The sequence below is a fragment of the Pongo abelii genome, chromosome 20 (genome assembly GCF_028885655.2).
Source record: "Pongo abelii isolate AG06213 chromosome 20, NHGRI_mPonAbe1-v2.0_pri, whole genome shotgun sequence".
NCBI classification, from domain to species: Eukaryota; Metazoa; Chordata; class Mammalia; order Primates; family Hominidae; genus Pongo; species Pongo abelii.
Genome location: NC_072005.2, coordinates 40,106,712 through 40,126,319, shown reverse-complemented (window position 1 = coordinate 40,126,319; position 19,608 = coordinate 40,106,712). Strand labels below are relative to the sequence as shown.

The window sequence follows — 19,608 nt, the reverse complement described above, 5'->3', positions numbered from 1 at the left end:
GTGAGCCACCGCGCCTGGCCAGGTGTTTTCTTATTGACTTCCCTTGACTTTGGTCACACCAGAGCCAAAAGCCATACATTAAACTCTTCTCAGGTGTCCAGTGTTAGTTTGCCATTTCGTTCATGCAGGAACACTGACAGATACAGACAAGGTCCCGTCATTATTTATTCTTTGGAAGAATTTGCATAAGATTGGAGTAGTTTCCTCCTTAAGTGTTTCCTAGAACTTTCCAGAAAAAGTCATCTGCCTGGGATTTTCTTTGCAAAAGCTTTTACAATTTTAATTTGGTTTCATAGACAATGAGAGGACTGCATGGCCACCAGCAACAGTTGCAGATTGTTATGGGCAATAAAACTCACAGACACAACAGGTGTTCACTTTACTCTAAATTAACATAGATTTATGAAAGGACAAAGAAAAACCATGTTCAGTATTTTCAGTGTTATTGGTGGGGTGAGAGATGTCCAGCAGCAGCAGTCTAACATCTCACACCACCATTCAGTAGCATAGCTATATGGGAATTGAAGTTAATGTGCATGAGGTTCACCTTGAAATGTTCATGTATCACTGTCTGACCCAGAACATCTTACAAATTGGAGGACACCTCTATGTCCATGTTAGTTCAGGAAAACCTTGCTTTCCTGACAGTCTTTTACATGATCCTAATCACGTCGTCATTCAGTGTCCATACACCACTCACTGCCCTCCCAGTTCAGGTGCAGTTCCCAAGCAAAGCTTTCTCAATAAACAATGCCTGAAATGCAGCATTTCTCATTGATCTAAGCCCATTCTAAGGAAACAGTGCTGGAGGAAAATAAAAGCAGCATCATCTTCCTAGGATTGAATATAGGAGAGAGCCTAGGCCTCCTGTTCACAGTTCACCCATAAGGACTATTCAGGGTTTCTCTGTCTTCTCGTGTCAGTATTTGAATGTTTTTCTTGGAATTTAAAAATCTCACCTAATTTTAAAAGTAAACATAAAATTTCCATAGTATCCTATTTAAAATGTTTTATTACTTTATTTTTAACAGATAAACTCTCACTATATTGCCCAGGCTGGAGTGCAGGAGCTATTCACAGGTGTGATGATAACTCACTGCAGCCTCAAGTTCCTGGGCTCAAGCAATGCTCCCACGTCAGCCTCCTGAATATACTCTTATTTTAGTGGCTGAAAGATCTTTAAGGTGCTATCCTTTTAATTTATTCATTATTTGTGTCTTTTCCATTTTTCTTTTTAATGTCTCCCTCCCCATAAGTTTTTCAGTTGGTAGTAGATTAAGTTAATGTTCCACAACATTTACTTTGTGCTGCTAAATTGCCACAGTCTTCTACGTGATCCTAGTCATGTCGTCATTCAGTGTCCATACTCCACTCACTGCCCTCCTAGTTCAGGTGCAGTCCCCCAAGTCCCCTCACTCCATTGAGGTCCCTAGATTTGGACAATGGGATGTTAGCAGACAATAGGCAGTTAATTGCTTCAATAGGACCATGGAGTTAGTCTTTCCTTCCCACATTCCTGTGGTCACTATGAGACGATCTTTCCCCTAGAAATGCTGGTTCTTAGGTGTTAGCCCCTGAACGAATAGATGTGGATCAGATATGAGCCCAACCTACAGGAGAGGCCAAGTCATACCAGGCCCGCAGCTTGAGTGTTCACCATCTAGCCAAGCACAGCTTATATCAGCTGAAACACCAGCTATTGTAACTAAGCGAGTTGTAGAGAAACGCCACACTCTGAGACTAATTCAGGAGTCCTTTTATTGCTGGCGACCAAAAGACAGCTAGTGCTCAAAATTCTCTTGGCCCCAATGAAGGGGCTAGATTTTCTTTTATACTTTGGTTTGGAAAGGGGAGGGGGAGCCTAGCTGAAGCAATTTTTCAGAAGCAAAACAGGCAAAAAAGTTAAAAGGATAAATGGTTACAGGAAAAAAACAGTTCCAGATGCAAGGGCTTTAAATCTATCGCAAGGTGATAGATGCGGGGGCTTTGGGTACCATCAACCGGACACAGACGTGAGGGCTTTGGGTGCTATCAACCGGGTGAATTCCTGGGAACTGCAGATATAGCTTGCCACAGTATGTTATCAGTAATTGCATTCTTGGATGTGCTGGGAGTCAGCTTACACAAGTTAAGTCCTTGAAGAAAGAGGGGTGGGTAAGGGGCTGCAAGTGAAGGAGCCAAAATGGAGTCTGTCCGGCTCTCTCAGCTAAGGGAGAGTCAATTTTAGGTTAAAACAAGGTAGGATATCACATTTCCCACTTATGTTTTTGGGGAATCAAATCATTGATTCCTCAGTTATAACAAGGGGGTTATATTGGACTTTAAGATACATAAGCTTGACAGAAGCTATGAGTTGCTTTACAAAGTTAAGAAACCAATTTAATATACAAGGCTCAAAGACTAAGCCTAACAATAGGAGGAGGAGGAGGGGTCCAGCTAACCCAGTGATTAGAGTAGTTAGCCATGGATTCCAGTTAAACATGCTTTGGTACCAGGGGGTGTTATTTTCCCGCTCCTGCTGGCATCTATCTAGATTCTCTCAAACTTTTTGGAGAGTGTCTTTTATGACCCCAGACTGATTGGCATAGAAGCAACAACTCTCTCCCAGAGCTGCGCATAACCCTCGTTGGAGACAAATAGCAGATCTAACCCTCAGCGGTTTTGAAGAGCTACTTTAGCTAGAGACTTTACTTAGGTGTGGAGTATATCTATGGCTGATTGGAAATTGCTTAAATCAGCATCTACTTGTTGAGATACGGACATTAGTCCAGTTTCTCCATGAATAAGGGCAACCGTGCTGATGGCTGCCAACCCAGCTATGCTTATGCCGGCCAGGGGGTGTACAAGGAGTGGGGCGGCTCGGCAAAACCTGGCATGCAATTCTTGGGGGGGGTGATGAGAAGTTGTCCTTCTGGCCCACTGTATACGTAGACCTGGGGGAGCGCATGAACCAACACACACAGGAGAGGTCCTGGCTCAGTCCCATTGATGCAGCCCATGAGACCTAAAGTGCAGGCTAACCAGGTATTGTTAGGTGCCTGGTAGGAGACTGAGGTGCTTATGAAAGTAAGTAGAGACTGATTACAGGTAGCCTGAAAGGGAGAAGTGGATAAATTATATCCGGTGCTAATTAGACAACAAGTGTTCCCGGACACATCTCCTAGTGTGAGGGCACAGGGGCATGTATGACAAGAAAGAGAGTCAATTTTAAGCACGGCTTCTACTCCTAATCCAACATAATAAGGGGGTTTGGCCTTTAGGCACAACCAACAATCTTGGGCTAGTTTAGGCTGGGTGAGATTAAGGAGATGATGTACCTTGCCCAGAATGGACATCAGGCTGGGTTGGAGGTGTTGTCATTGCAGCTGAGGTTTAGGAACCAGGAATGGTGGTGGAACAGTTAAATCAACCCTGTCTGGGTGTTTTTGGAACATAGGGTCACCTAAATCAGTTAAAGGCCCTTTTGGCTTAGGAGGGCTCCATGAGACCAGGATATTTTTTTTGGATGGTGAACATAGTTCCAACATCAAATCCCAGGATATAAAGCCTTAATCCCCATGACATGCCATAATACCATTGAGCTAAATTAGGGTTATGAACAGTTATAGTAAGGGGATTACAGTTTCTCTTAGTACACAGTTTAGGTCAGGAAGCACAAGCTATGGAAAGGGTTGAAGATCGGGTTGATCCCCCAGAGTAGGTGGCCAAAGTTACACATGCCCAGTCAGGGCAGAAAAACTGGTAAGAATTTCGACAACTAGAGTCAGAGTGATTTCCAGGACAGAGGTAAAAGTCAACATTCTCAAATCCTTTTTCTGCACCTTTGGAGCTTCTACATCCAGTCTGGCTTCCGGAGTGTCCAAACCCTGCAGCAAGGTCAATGTTCCTTGCTCCTATGATTGGCAGATTGTTTTGCTCTTCGAGAGTGTGGGCAGGCTCTGGGAACAGAGCACATAAATCGACTACAAAAAAGACTTCCTCGGAGGTTCCTGCCTTCCAGGTGGTGTTTGCAAACACACGTCCTGTCATGAAAGAAGTAAGGAGAAAAGAGTAGGAAGGAGCAGAGGGCATGACAGGTGGAAACAAAAGAGGTAAAGAATCTGATGGCTTCACTCGACTTAGGTGCAGTTTTAAGGGGCCTGTCCCAGGCTTGGGGACCCATGTTTCTTACTGGGATTTGTTGGTCTTCTTGATGCGAGAGTGATGAATCCAAGCAGGAATGCCATCTACTTTCAGAGCTGTTGGTGTGGTGAGGATGACAGTATGAGGTCCTTTCCAGGCAGGAGTGAGTCCTTCCTTCTGGAACTTTTTAACATACACCAGGTCACCCAGCTGGAAAGAGTGGTAGAGCCCCATCTGGTCAGGAACTTGATTGGGATGTGCTCCTCCAACAAGCAGCTGGATGATGTCTTGTACCTATTGGAAAGACTGCAGGTACTGTAACAAATTAGCTTCTCTTCAGATACGTTCCCTCTCTTCAGAGGTGAAAAGAGTTAAAAGGAGCTGTTAATAGTCATCCCAGGTGGGCCGGTGGGTCCGGAACATGGACTCCATCAATGAGGTCAAGACCTGGGGTTTTTCAGAGAAGGGGGGGATTATGAGTCTTCCAGTTGTACAGGTCAGAAGTAGAGAAAGGAACATAAACTAAGAATGGAGCTGAGCGCTCATCACCCGGAGGGATTTGTGCCTCTCTCAGCGGGAGGAGGGGGGCTACCTCCTCCTTCTGTGGCTGCAATCAGTAGGCAATAGGAGGAGAGCCCACAGGGGATGCAGTTGAGGAGACTAGGGAAGATTCTGAGGGAGCAGGAAGGTTATAGGGCGGCGGAAATGCGTGAGAAAAACTTTCCTCTTCTTCAGAAGGAGGCAGTACAGGAGGAGCCGAGGGGGCCAAGGGTTGGGATGACAGTGAGGCCTGGCTGAAAAGGACCTTGGAGGTAAGATTATGAATGGCACATGAGTGGAGCCAAGTGAGAGGGCTCTGGACCAAGCTCAGCCATTGATCAATATAGGGAAACTGATCCGGGTGACTGGGAGTTCCAGCAATGACCCACCACACAGCCTGAACAGCTGTGAGATTCAGTGACCCTTCTGGGGGCCACCCGGTTCCAAACTGTGGCCATTCTACTTCACAGAATGTCTGGAGTTTGCCTTTTTTAAGGCAGAACCCATAATCCTCTGAGAAGCCCAGGGAGAGATTTTGTAACATACATTAGAGAGGGCTCCAATCTTTACGAGGCCAGGAAGAAGAGTTTTCCATTCTGGAGGCAATTTAACAAGGTTTGAGCAGAACTATTAAACCCAGCATGGACAGAGAAATTCACGACCTGGGGGGCTGTAATATCAGGAGAACAGAAGTATTATAACCAGAAGAAGTAGGAAATCAACTATAGCCAACACTTCTTGCCACATAAGGTCTGTCTCTTTAATCTTTCAGATCTAGGGGGAAGACAAGAGGAGGGTCTGAGGCCAGTGGAACCTATGTGATCCTCCTCTCCTCTTTGACTTATAGCTCAAATATTTTTGGTGTCTCCACGACTCGAAGGCAAAAAGTTCAAACTTGGCCTTTTCTTTTAAGGGTTTTAGGAGGGAGAGCAGAGTCAAGTCTTGGAGGCGCTGGACTTGCTGTGACACAGGAAAACAAGATGTGTGAGGTAAGGGATGGGGATGAGGAGGAAAGGGGCCACTGGGATCTTTCCTAAGGTAGGAGAGTAGCCACAGAGGAATAGAATAAGGGTCCAGATGGAGTAAAGCGGCACGGGCATAGGTTTCTCTGCGCAGTGCCTTATCCAAGGGCATGGGAAAAGTTATGGGATGACAGAAAAGGTGAGCAAGGAGGTCTGCAGGGTGACTATTTTGAATCCACCACTGGTCTAAGGAGGAGGTGTTCCAGTCATTGGGGCATGGGGTAAGGCAATCCAAATGCCAGCAACCTTTATGGTGCCAGAAATCCCAAACAGGGAATGTTTCCCACATCCCTCCCCATAACAACACCTGATTTGTTTCTGACAGAAAAGGCAGGACTGGGTTGGGCAGCCAAAACGACTGATGAGAGATTTTTCCTCCCAGGATAGAAAATCTGTACTGAGGGACTTTGAAGAAGTCCTTGTCCAATAGCCATGGGCAGTATCGGTGACCTGACATAGGAAATTTAGACAGACCAAACAGAAAAATAGACACTGGGGTATATAAACAAGTATGGCAATTTTTATAGACAGACAAGTGGAGGGGGTCCCATGATGGGATCAGTCAGATGCCCGCCTGGCCGCTCCCCTGGAGAGGACTTAGGCTCCTCTTGGCATTGGCAGGCCAGTGTAAACCCCCAGCTCAGATCCAGCTATGCCTGATGCTGCCCTAAGCCTTATGAGGTCACCATGGAACCGCAGGTGAGGGCCCACTCAAACTCCATAGCTTTCACCATGGAGCTACAAACTGGAAATTCAAGTGCAAGCCCTTGAACTCCACTTTCACTCACTCACTCACACAGAGTTTATTACAATTCTTATTCCCATTCTAAAACAGAGATCTCCTAGAGGCCTGAACAAGAGAAGGAGAAGAGATAAGAGAGAGAGAGAAAGAGAAGGGAGGGAGAGAGAGAGAGAGAGAGAGACAGACAGACAGACAGATTAGTCTTAACAGAGAAACCTAACAGAAACCAGGACTCTGTCCTCCAGCATCCTGGAATGTGGACAGAGTCTGAGGGAGGGCCCTCATCAGGGCCGTTTCCCTCCCAGAGAAACAGAGTCAGATCTGACTTACCTTCTTGGGACCAGAGACTGAAGACTCAGGAGTTGAATTTGGTGGGCACACACTGGCAGTCAATCCATTCCCTTCCAGAAGACAGTGGCCTACAGGGCCCTGGAACGTCTTCAGGTGGCACCTCCCCTATAAGCCCGCCGTCTGTCGGGGGGAGCCTGGAATGAGTCTGGCACTCACCTGGTGGTGAAATCTCACTGGGGCCTCCAAATGTTGTAACCGAGCGAGCTGTAGAGAAACGCCACACTCTGAGAATAATTCAGGAGTCCTTTTATTGCCGGCGACAAAGAGACGGCTAGTGCTCAAAATTCTCTTGGCCCCAATGAAGGGGCTAGATTTTCTTTTATGCTGTGGTTTAGAAAGGGGAGGGGGAGCCTAGCTGAAGCAATTTTACAGAAGCAAAATAGGCAAAAAAGTTAAAAGCATAAATGGTTACACCAAAAAAACCAGTTCCAGGTGCAGGGGCTTTAAATCTATCACAAGGTGATAGACGTGGGGGCTTTGGGTGCTATCAACTGGATGAATTCCTGGGAACTGTGGATATAGCTTGCCACAGTATCTTATCAGTAATTGCATTCTTTGATGTGCTGGGAGTCAGCCTGCACAAGTTAAGTCCTTGAAGAAAGGGGGGTGGGTAAGGGGCTGCAAATGAAGGAGCCAAAATGGAGACTCTCCAGCTCTCTCAGCTAAGAGAGAGTCAATTTCAGCTTAAAACAAGGTAGGATCACACAGCCAACCCACAGCACATGAGGGATCAATGATTGTCATCATCATCAATGATTGTCATTTTAATCTATTGAATTTTCAGGTTGTTTGTGACTCAGTAAAAGTGAGCCAATTGAATCATTAATTTCTATAAACAGTTTGCAATCACTTTTTGTTATTGATTTCTATGAAAATTGCATTGAGATCAAATTATATCCTCTGGAAATTTTAAAATCCTTTGAAATTTGTTGAGAGCTAGTTTATGTTCTAATAAGTGGTCATTGTTATTAATCATCCACAGGCAATTAAAAATGCATATTCCTCCATTATTACATGCCTTTTTCTATTAAGTTTTTCCTAATTGTATTTTTAAATCTTATATATGTTTATTTAATTTTTTTATTTTAACAGCTTTAATGAAGTATAAATGACATATAAGAAGCATGTATATCTAAAATGTACAATTTGTAACTTCTGACAGTTGTGAAAACCAGAAAAATCATCACCACAATCAAAATATGAACAGATTTATCCCTTGTGAAAGTTTCCTTGTGCCTCTTTAAGTGCCTCTCTCCTCCTTGTCCCCTTCCTTCTCTCTGGGCAACCACTGATCTGGTTTCTGTCAGTATAGATAAGTTTGCATTTTCTAGCACTTCATGTACATGGAATCATAGAGCACGCACTGTTTTTGGTCTGATTTCCTTCACAGAACTTATAATCTTTCAGGTTCATTGGTCTTATGAGTATCAATACTTCATACCTTTTTTTGAGTTTCAAATGTTAAAAAATTTACATACAGCAAACTCACTCTTTTTGATGTGCTTTTCCATGAGTTTTGAGAACTCTGTCTTATGTAGGTTTTGTATGGGTGTCTGGAGTCGTAGGCACTTCCACAACAGTAGAGATGTTTCCTAACTTCAGATGCTCCTTGTGCTGTGCTTTTGCAGTCAGGTGGTCTCCTTGCCCTTAATCCTGAGTGGCCACCAGCTTGTTCTTCATTCTGATGGCTTTGCCTTTTCCAGAACTGCTTATCAATGAAATCATGTACTATGTAGCTTTTTGAGTCTGGCTTCTTTCAATAATTTCCTCATTGACAAATTCTACCTATAATCTTAAAGTACTAAAGGTATAAGTATCTTTATTAATACTCATTTTTTCAGATGTTTTAATTGCTGGAAATAAGATTACCGAATTTATTTTTTAAAAATCAGGTTCTTATGTGGCAATGTATTTAATATATTTTTATATAGTAACTAGATAATAAGATTTCTTTTTTCCCTCTAGCTTTATTGGTATAATTGACAAATAGGAATTGTGTATATTTAAAATGTATGGCTTTATAATTTGATATATACTTACAGGGTGAAGTGACCACCATACTCAAGATAATTAACATATTCATCATAGATTTGATTATATTTAGAATTTTAAAACAAAAAAGTATTGAAGTCAGCCAGACTCAAAAGCTACATATTGCATGATTTTACTTATTAGCAATTCTGGAAAAAGTAAAGCTATAGGGATAAGAGCACACCAGTGGCCACTAATGATTAAGGTTGAGGAGATTATTTGAGTACAAAGGAACAGCAGAAGAAATTTTTTGAGGGGTAGAAAACAGGTTTTTTTTTTTCTTTGCTGGTGAGGACACTTAAGATAAAAATTTTTAGCAAATTTCAAAATTTGCTCCTCCCTTTTTCACAGTTTTGCTTTCTGCAGTTTCAGTTACTCATAGTCAACCAGAGTCCAAACATTGGTGAGGCAGTACAATAAGATATTTTCAGAGAGAGACACTGATCAGATTCATATAAATTTTACTACAGTATATTGGTATAATTGTTCTATTTTATAATGAGTTCCTGTTAATTTCTTACTCAGTTGAATTTATAAACTAAACTCTATGATAGGTATGGATGCATAGGAAAAAAGCATAGTATATTGTATACAAGGTTCAGTACTATGCATGAGTTCAGGCATTCACAGAGAGTTATAGAATGTATCCCCTGAGGATAAAGGGGATTCCTCTATACAATACAGTATTATTAATCATGGTCACCATGCTGCCCATTAGATCTCCAGAGCTCATGCATCTTGCATAGCTGAAACTTTGTACCCTTTGACTGACAACTTCTCACTCATCCCACCCACCACCACTTTGTGGCCCCAGGCAACCACAGTTCTACTCTCTGATTCCATGAGTTTTATCATTTTAGATTCCACATAGAAGTGAGATCATGCAGGATTTGTCTTTCTGTGTATAGCTTATTTCACTAATGTCCTCCAGGTTCATCCATGTTGTTGAAAGTAGCAGGATTTCCCTCTTTTTTAAAAGGCTGAATAGTATTCCACTGTATATTTTGTAAAACACAGATGATAGATAGATAGATAGATAGATAGATAGATAGATAGAGAGATGATAGACAGATAGATAGCTTTTGTATATATCACATTTTCTTTATCCGTTCATCCATTGACAGACATTTAGGTTCTTTCCCTATCTTGGTGACTGTGAATAATGCCACAGTGAACCTTGGGGTGCCAATCTACTGATCTTATTTTTTTGGATATATACATAGAAGTGGGATTTCTGGATCATACAGTAGTTCTATTTTTATTTTTATTTTTATTTTTTGAGACAGAGTCTTGTTGTGTCGCCCAGGCTGGAGTGCAATGGTGTGATCTTGGCTCACTGCAACCTTTGCCTTCCGGGTTCAAGTGATTCTCCTGTCTCAGCCTCCTGAGTAGCTGGGATTACAGGCACACACCACCATGCCTGGCTAATTTTTGTATTTTTAGTAGAGACAGGATTTCACCATATTGGCCAGGCTGGTCTCAAACTCCTGACCTCAGGTGATCTGCCCACCTCGGCCTCCCAAAGTGCTGGGATTACAGGTGAGAGCCAATGCACCCAGCCTATTTTTAATTTTTTGAGAAAGCTCCATTCTGTTTTTCATAAAGGCTGTATCATTTTATATTTCTACCAATAGTGCACAAGGGTTTCAATTTCTTTACATCTTTGCAAACACTTATAATTTCTTGTCTTTTCAGTAGAAGCCATGCTAATGTGTGTGAGATGGTATCTTGTGGTTTTGATTGGCATTTCCCTGATGATTCATGATGGTGAACATCTTTTCATGCAGCTATTGGCCATTTGTATGTCTTTTTAGGAAAAATGCCTACACAGGTCTTTGCCCATTTTTAATTGGATTATTTTTTGCATTGAGTTGTATGAGGTAATTATATAGTTTGGATATTAACCCCTTATCAAATATATGGTTTACAAATGTTTTCTCTCATTTTTTAGGTTGATACCTCCAGCTTCATCTTTTCACTCAGGATTGTTTTCACTTTTTGGGCTTCTTTGCGATTCTATAGACATTTTAAGATTGTTTTCCTGTTTTTATAAAAAATGCCATTGGGATTCATAGAATCTGATGTATGTCTTCTTTAATTTTCTTTACCAATGTTTTACAGTCTTCAGTGTGCAAGTATTTCACCTCTTTGGCTAAGTTTATTTTGAAGCATTTTATTCTTTTTGTTGTTACTGCAAATGTAATTGTTTTCTTATTTTCCTTTTTGAATAGTTCATTATCAATGTATAGAAATGTCTCTGATTTTCATATGTGTAGTTTGTATCCTACAACATTACTAGAATCATCAGTACTTTAACAATACATTGTTAATTACACTCATCCTATAGTGCTATAGAACCCTAGAACTTATTCCTCCTATCTAGTTAGTTGCATTTTGTATCAGTAATCACTCTCCTTCTATGAGTTCAACCCTTTTAGCTTCCATGTATGAATGAGAACATACAGCATTTATCTTTCTGTGCCTGGCTTATTTCACTTAAAACAATGGCTCCAAATTCATCCATGTTGATGCAAATAACAGAACTTTGTGATTTTTTAATGGCTAAACAGTATTTCATTGCATATATATACTGTATTTTCTTCATCCTTTCACTTGTTGATGGACACTGAGATTGATTCCAAATCTTGGCTGTGAATAGTACTCCAATAAATATAAGAGTGCAGATATGTCTTTGATATACTAATTTTCTTTCTTTTTTTTTTTTTTTTTGGGGGATGTATACTCAGTAATGGTATTGCTCGACCATGTGGTAATTCTGTTTTTAGTTTTTTGAGAAATCTCCATATCATTCTCCATAATGGCTATCCTAATTTACATCCCCACCAACAGTATGCAAGGTTTCCCTTTTCCTTGCTTCCTCACTAGCATCTGTTATCTTTTGCAATTTTGATAATAGCCATTCCTACTGAGGTAAGATGAATCTCATTGTGGTTTTGATTTGCATTTCCCTGATGATTGGTGATGCTGACCATTTGAAAAATACCTGTTGACCATTTGTATGCCATCTTTTGAGAGATATTTCTTCAGCTAATTTGCCATTTGTACATCAGATTCTTTGTATGTTTTTCCATGTTGAGTTATTTGTGTTCCTTATATATTCTGGATATGAATCCCTTGTCAGATGAATAGTTTGCAAATATTTTTTTTCCATCCTGCAAGTCATCTCTTCTCTTTATTGATTGTTTCCTTTGCTGTGATGAAGCTTTTTAGTTTAATATAATCCCATTTGTCTATTTTTGCTTTTGTTTTCTGTACTTTTGGGTTTTCTCCATAAAATCTTTGCCAAGACCAATGTCCTGAAAATTGTTATTCATATTTTCTTCTAGTAGTTTTATAGTTTCAGCTCTTGCATGTAAGTCTTTAAGCTATTTTGAGTTGATTTAAGGAAAAATATGATTAGAGATGGATGTCTGGTTTAATATTTTTGGCATATTAATATCCAGTTTTCCCAGCACCACTTATTGAAAAGACTGTCCAATCCCCAATAAATGTTCTTGGCACTTTTGTTGAAAATCTGTTGATGGTAAATATGTGAACTTATCTCTGTGCTATTTAGTTCCATTGACTATGTGTCTATTTTTATGACAGTATCATACTTTTTGTTTTTCTTTTGTTTTCCTTTTCGTGGCGAACAGGGTTTCACTATGTTGCCCAGGCAGGTCTCCAACTCCTGGGTTCAAGGTATCCTCCCGCCTCTGCCTCCCTAAAAGCTGGGATTACAGGCATGAGCCACCGTGCCCAACTGTTTGTTGCTGTGTTGTTTTTGTTTTTGTTTTAACCATAGCTTTATAATCTATTTTGACTTCAAGAAGTGTTATGCCTCCAACTTAGTTCATTTTTCTGAGGATTGCTTTGGTTATTCTGAGTCTTTTGTGGTTTCTTACCAATTTTAGGATTGTTTTTTCTACCTCTGTGAAGACAGCATTGGTATTTTGACAGGGAATGCATTGAATCTGCAGATCACTTTTGGTGATATGCTCATTTTCACAACATTAATTCTTCCAATCATTAATATGGGATGCCTTTTCACTTTTGATGTCCTCTTCACTTTCTTTCATCAGCATTTTACAGCTTTTTTGGTAGAGGTCTTTCACCTCTTTGGTTAAATTTATTCTTATTTTGGTAGCTATTTTACATGAGATTGCCTTCTCAATTTCTTCCTTTACTAATTTGTTGCTGATGTGTATGAATGCTACTGACTTTTGTATGTTGATTTCGTATCCTGTGCCTTTACTGGATTTCTTTATCAGTTCTAAGAGTTTTTGTTGGTCCTTTTAGGTTTTTCTATATACAAGACCATGTCATCTGCAAGCAGAGACTGTTTGACATCCTCCTATCCAGTCTGGATGCACTTTATTTCTTTCTGTTGCCTAACTGCCCTGGCTAGGACTTTCAGTACTATGTTGAATAAAACTGATGAAAGTGGCCATTTTTCTTTCTTGTTCCAGATTTTAGAGAATGACATTTCAATGTTTCCTTATTCACTGTGATGTTGGCAGTGGGTTTGCCATATATTTCATTTATTATATTGGCGTACATTCTTTTTAAACCCAGTTTGTTAAGAGTTTTTATAGTGAAGCACTGTTGAATTTTATCAGATGCTTTTTCTGCATCTATTTACATGATGGTATGGTTCTTGTTTTTCCTTCTGTTGATGTGATGTGTCACATGTATTGATTTGTGTATTTTGAACCATCCTTGCATTCCTGGAGAACTCCCACTTAATCATGGTGAATGATCATTTTGCTGTGCTGTTGGGGTTGGTTTGCTAGAATTTTGTTGAGGATGATGGATATTGGCCTATAGTTGTTGTTGTTGTTGTTTTTCTGTATGTGTGTTTGTCCTCATCTGGTTTTGCCATCAGGATATTGCTGGTTTTGTAGAATGAGTTTGGAAGAATTTCATTCCCTTCAATTTTCTGGAAGACTTTTAGAAGAATTGGTATTAGTTCTTAAATATTTTATACAATTCTGGAAGAAAGTGGAGCCTGGGTTTTTTCTTTGATGGAGACATTTTATTACAGGTTCAATCTCATTACTTGTAATTGCTCTATTCAGGAGTTCTATTTCCTCTTGGTTCAATCTTGGTAAATTTTATGTGTCTAATAATTTACACATTTCTGGTACATTTTCTAATTTGTTTGCTTATAGTTACTTGTAGCAATCTCTAATGATACTTTATTTTTCCATGGTATCAGTTGTGATGTCTACTATTTCATTTCTGGTATTGTTTACTTGGGTCTTTTTTCACAATCTAGTTAATGGTCTGATGATTTCTTTTCTTTTTACAAAACCAATTCTTCATTTGTTGATCTTCTATACTGTTTTTTAGTCTCCATTTCATTTATTTTTGCTGTGATCTTTATTATATCTTTCCTCCTGCTAAATTTGGGTTTGGTTTGTATTTGCTCTTCTAGTTCCTTGAAATGCATTAAGTTTTACTTGAAATCTTTCTTTCTTTCTTTTTTTTTTTTTTTGATGTAGGTAGTTACTACTAAACTTCCTTGTTATTATGGCCTTTTCAGCACCCTACAGATTTTGTTATGTTGTGAAGGTTTTATTTGAACTTTTTCTACATTTTTGATGAAGATATTTATTATCAAAATTCTTGCTAATATTGTGTTTGCTGGATCACACAGGCTTTGGTATGTGGCATTTCTATTTTAACTTGCTTCAAAAAATTTTTTAATTTGCTTCTTAATTTCTTTACTCATGGTCTCATTTTTATGTATTTGTTCATTTTGGAAAATTTATCTTGTTATTGATTTAATTTATAGTGTTACTTCATTGTCGTCAGAAATGATACTTGATGTGATATTTTGATGCAGGCAAACGATGTATAATAATCACATAAGAGTCAATGGGAGGCTGGGTGTGGTGGCTCACACCTGTAATCCCAGCACTTCAGGAGGCCAACGCAGGCAGATCATGAGGTTAGGAGTTCAAGACCAGCCTGGCCAACATAGTGAAACCCCATCTCTACTAAAAATACAAAAATTTTTATTTTTTGTATTTTTAATCCCAGCTACTTGGGAGGCTGAGGCAGGAGAATCATTTGAACCCAGGAGGCAGAGGTTGCAGTGAGCCGAGATTGCACCATTGCACTCCAGCCCAGGCAACAGTGCTAGACTCTGTAAAAAAAAAAAAAAAAAAAAAAAGAAAAGAAAAAGAAAAAGAAAAAAAGAGTCTATGGGGTATCTGTCACCTGAAGGATTTATTCTTTGTGTTACAAATAATCTGATTATATTTTTTCAGTTATTTTAAAATATACAATTAAGTGATTATTAACTATAGTCATCCTGTTTTCCTATGAAATACTAAACCTCACTCATTCTTTGTTAAATGTTCTTATGGAAATAAATAATATTTTGCAGCTGTTGGATGAAATAGTCTATAGATATCTGCAAGAGCCGTTTGGTCAGAAGTGCAGCAATTGTGTCAAGAAATTTTGAATTTTTCCACATATATATAAACTTCCCTGCTTTCTTGCCAGTTTTGATTTCTGGTTTCATTCCATTGTGGCTAGAAAAGACACTGAATATGATTCTGATCTTAAATTTGTTAAGACTTGTTTTTGAGTTAACTTGTGTTCTATCCTGGAGACTGTAATGTGTATTCTTGAGGAGAATGTCTTCTGCTTTTGGAAGGAAAGTTCTGTGTGTGTCTGGTAAGTCCATTTGTTCTATGGTTTTGTTTAAGTCTGTTATAGGTTGTCTGTCTAGGTGGTCTGTCTATTATTAAATGTGACATGTGGAAGTCTCCTACCATTTACTATTGCCATTTTGTTAACATTTTTTTGCCCTGTAGTTCTTTTTTCCCTCTGTTTCTACTCCCTAGGTGTCCTTTCATTGTGACCTAGGGTGGAGAGGAAGACAGTGGGAGCGTCCCCCCAACAATTTTCTCTCCTTGGTTCCTGTGTCCCAGCATTGTGTTAAATGTGCTGCCCATTGTTATAGGCGTGGTCCTCCAAGTCATGGAACCTTATGAACTAAGTTATGGGATTAACCATGCTTTACCCACACAGCCTTAGCTTATTGATCTGTGTGATCTGCCTGGCTTCCTGAAGAAATGGATCTCTGGAGAGACTGTGTCCCCTTTGGGCAAGGCTTCTTTAACAGAGTCAATGTGCTAAATTACCTTCTATTATGGCCTGTGCTAAAATATTTACCCTTAGCAAAATGGTTCTGTTTAACCTCCGTACTTAAAATCACTTTACCAATTAAGTACTGCTCTCATTGGAGACAGAAATGAATGTAGGGACCTAATGCTGATTTTTCCTGCTGTTGGGACAGTATAGGTGCTAACATTTGGCTGTGAAGGACATTTTCCTCCTAATTGTTGAAGCTGGAGCTTTCCCATTCACAGAAAGAGCTTAGAGGCGGATTTCTAGCGGTGCAAAAAGAAAGAATTGAGAAGCTGCAGTGTTACTGTAAAACACCGGCAATGTGCCTCATGAAGAGGGTTTATATTTCCACTAGGTGGCGCTGTTGGCTTAGAAATACCATGTGCTCACCGGAGGAAGGATAGAGAGATGCTTGTTGAGTTGCTGCACGTGGTGTTTGCTGATCTTTCCTAACAGAACTGTTTCCTTGAACTGTAAAATTTCCTGCACACTGCACACACAGAAGATAGGAGACATAGTGACTGCAGATAGAAAAGAAAGGAAAATGTTGTGACAGGATAGCTGGAGATCCATGATCAACACCTGGATGGGCTATTGGAGGCTGGGTTCAGTCCCGAAGCCTTTGAATAATGCCAGGGTGTGCCCTAGACAGAAATTCTCAGTTGCCCTAAGACTTCTCCCAGCCTCATGTAATGGCTAGGAACTCTGGAAAACAAACAAACAGACAAACAAAAACCTGGTTTGAAGACTGCCTTGAGATTAAAGGGCAGATTTGAGGCTCACTCCATACTCACCAGTCCGATGTTTCTATCTTCCATTCTGATCCTGATCCTGGATGAGAACCGCCAGATGAAACAGCTTGGTTCACTGGGGTATATACCCTGTTTCTTTGTCTCAGTCGAGAAAAATTCAGGACACGAACACACATGAGGAGTGGGTTTAGGAGCAGAAAGTTTAATAGACAAAGAAGAAGAAGAGAGACAAAAGGCTTCCTCATGCTGAGAAAGCAGGTCGCCCAAGAGAGGGTCCCCAGTTTGCAGCAGGATGCAATCGATTTTGTGCAGAGGCTTGGGGAGGTGGTGATTGATTTACATAGGGCCCAGGGGATTGGTTTGACTAGATGTTCCATTTGCATAGCCTGCAAAAAGACTGGCCTTCCCACCCTACTCTTTTATTATGCAAACGTGGTTCTACCTGGTGGGTCACCATGATTCCTACACACATGGTGACCAGGAAAAGGAGAGCAGGAACCACCATATTCAATGTAACTGGCTTCCAGGTACCGCTGCTGGCATTTACATATGAAAGCTCCTAGTTTTCATATATATCAGGCTGCTTTCTGTTGGAGAAGAAATGGTTTGGGGCTGCTTTTTATTAAAGGAAAATTCCACTGAGAACTTTTACCCTTTCTAGCTGCCTAAAAATAATTTCTTAATAAATCCTGTATTAGAAAGACTCAGGGCTCATCGTTTGGAGAAGATTCTCTCCATAGTCTCATGTGCTCGAGAGGCTGGAGGCAGGGAGGTCAGAGCCAAGGGTCTAAAATTGAGGTTGAGTGGTGCCATGGACACAGGAGGTCCTGGAGGTTCCCAGGCTAGCCTACAGAGCTGAACAGCCAGAGCCAGCCCACAAGCTCAAGGGCTAGCTGAATCCCCCTTCCTGGCCCTTCCCTGTGTCATTGGTGTCTGCTCCCTCCTCTCTACCTCCTCATTGATGAGGTTCCTTTTCCTCCCAGATTCCCAGGGAAAGGCCTTGGTGGTAGAGTACCTTGTCATGCTCTTATTTAAATGCGAATTTAGAGAAAAATCATATAATACCCTTTTGAATTTAGTCAATATATTCATATATAGAATTTTTGCAAGATTTATTTTTACACTTTCCACCACTTGTTTGAACTTTTAACTTCATATTTTCTAATTTAAAACAATTCTTTAACCCTAGGCAAGAATTTACATTTTTATGCCTCTTATAACCTTTTATTAAAATACATTTTACTGTTGCTACACACCTCACATGTAAATCTATTTCCAGTAGTCTCAATTACATATCATAACGGTAACTTGGTGGGAGGAGAATAAGCAGTCCCACCCACTGCCCTAGAACCAGCAGACCCTCCACCCAGACTAAGGCGCAGGCATACACAGCTGCACTCACCAGCCCACTGAACACACGCTGCTTGTCCTTGTCTGCCAATTTGCCATTGACACAGTTCTTCAGCTTTCTAGCATTGGACAATATTAATGAGGATGTTCAGTATTGTGCCACATAATCAACATATTCATCAGGGGTTCCCACCAGGAAGAGATAAACATCCTTTTTCACAACTGGGCAGATGTCACAATCTGGAACACAATGACACGTGGACAGGCCCTTGAGAGACACTCATCAGAGCCCACACATCCCTTTCTCTCCATGTATGCTCAAAACTGCCCTTGGATGCCATCAAAGCCCCAGCATCCACATCCCCAGGCATTCACGGCGTGGCACCTACTTGCCCTGGAGATCAGGAGCATGGCAGTGAAGAGCAGCCCGAGAGTAGGAGCCAGCTTCATGGTGCCAGTGGCAAGTTCATCAGGCCCCATTTGAGGCCCTTTTATGCCTATGCCAGGTCTCACAGTGGGGCAGGAAAAGGCCTGTGTCTTGCCATTTGCTGATTATCTCCCCCTACCCATAGATGTATAAGGAGCTCCAATGTGCTGCTACATCCTCAGGGCTCAGACCAGGACCAACACAAAGTAAATGCTCTATAAATGTCTGTTAGATGAATTGAAGGGACATCCCGTTGCTCTGGAGTCTATAAACTACACATTTTAAAAACTTATTTTGGTTTCTTATTTTATTAAGACAGAGTCTCCTTCTGTTGCTCAGGCTGGATTGCAGTGGTGCAATCAGAGCTCACTGTAGCCTCAACCTCTCAGGCTCAAGCCATCCATCTTAGCCTCCCAAGTAGCAGGGACCACAGGTGTGCACAACCAAGCCTGGTTAACTTTTTTATTTTTAGTTTTTGTAGAGATGGGGTTTCCCCATCTTGCCCAGGCTCATCTCAAACTTCTGGACTCAAGCGATCCTCCCACCTCAGCCTCCCAAAGTGCTGGGAGAGACACTCATCAGATGTGAGTCACTGTGCCTGGCCTCTGGAGTCTATGAACAAGAACTTTTACAGATACTTGCTTTATATTAGCTTATTAAATTTCTTTGTATTAGTTAAACAAAGTGAAAGTTTTCAGTACTTTGTTAGTTCAGAATAAGGCAGTTTTTGGCTAGAGGTTCTTGGCTGACCTTTTCTCTGAGTCTGCAGTGACAGGATAAGGTTTGCTGAAGCAGCAGAGTCAAAGGTAGAATGCAAGGTTTTTGGCCTTGATTAGAACCCTGTGCAAAACAGGATTCACATCTGCTAAGGGCTCTTGGTTGAGAGGTGCCAAGCAATGAGCTCCAGCTGTCAGCTGTTCATCATGTCTTCTGGTGTGTGACAGTGTCTTAGTCCTGCCTTGCTTTTTTATGTCCTTGGTAGTCTTGAGGTGGTGGACATCGTCAAATGCCCACCAAGCTGAGTTTGGCATTTTTTCTCATAATATTTACATTGGGATTAGGGTTTTAGGGAACACACCCTGGAAGTGCAGGACCCTGTGACATCAATGTCTGGGCACTGGTTATTAC

The 19,608-nt window shown here is 40.8% G+C and overlaps 1 protein-coding gene and 1 long non-coding RNA gene across 2 annotated transcripts in view; one reads left to right on the top strand and one right to left on the bottom strand.

The window, feature by feature from the left end:
* The window catches only part of SCGB2B2 (secretoglobin family 2B member 2), a 178,987-nt gene that overhangs the window by 21,899 nt on the left and 137,480 nt on the right, over positions 1-19,608 (top strand). The window contains exon 2 of the mRNA XM_054538858.2: positions 5,576-5,651. Within this exon, the coding sequence (XP_054394833.2) occupies positions 5,576-5,651 (76 nt within the window). The remainder of the gene's footprint in view (positions 1-5,575; positions 5,652-19,608) is intronic.
* Positions 1,743-18,288, bottom strand: LOC134760638 (uncharacterized). Its single transcript, XR_010138484.1, has 3 exons — positions 18,106-18,288; positions 6,757-6,981; positions 1,743-4,416 (listed from the first exon to the last, which is right to left on the bottom strand). It is a non-coding gene; the product is annotated as an uncharacterized LOC134760638 (long non-coding RNA).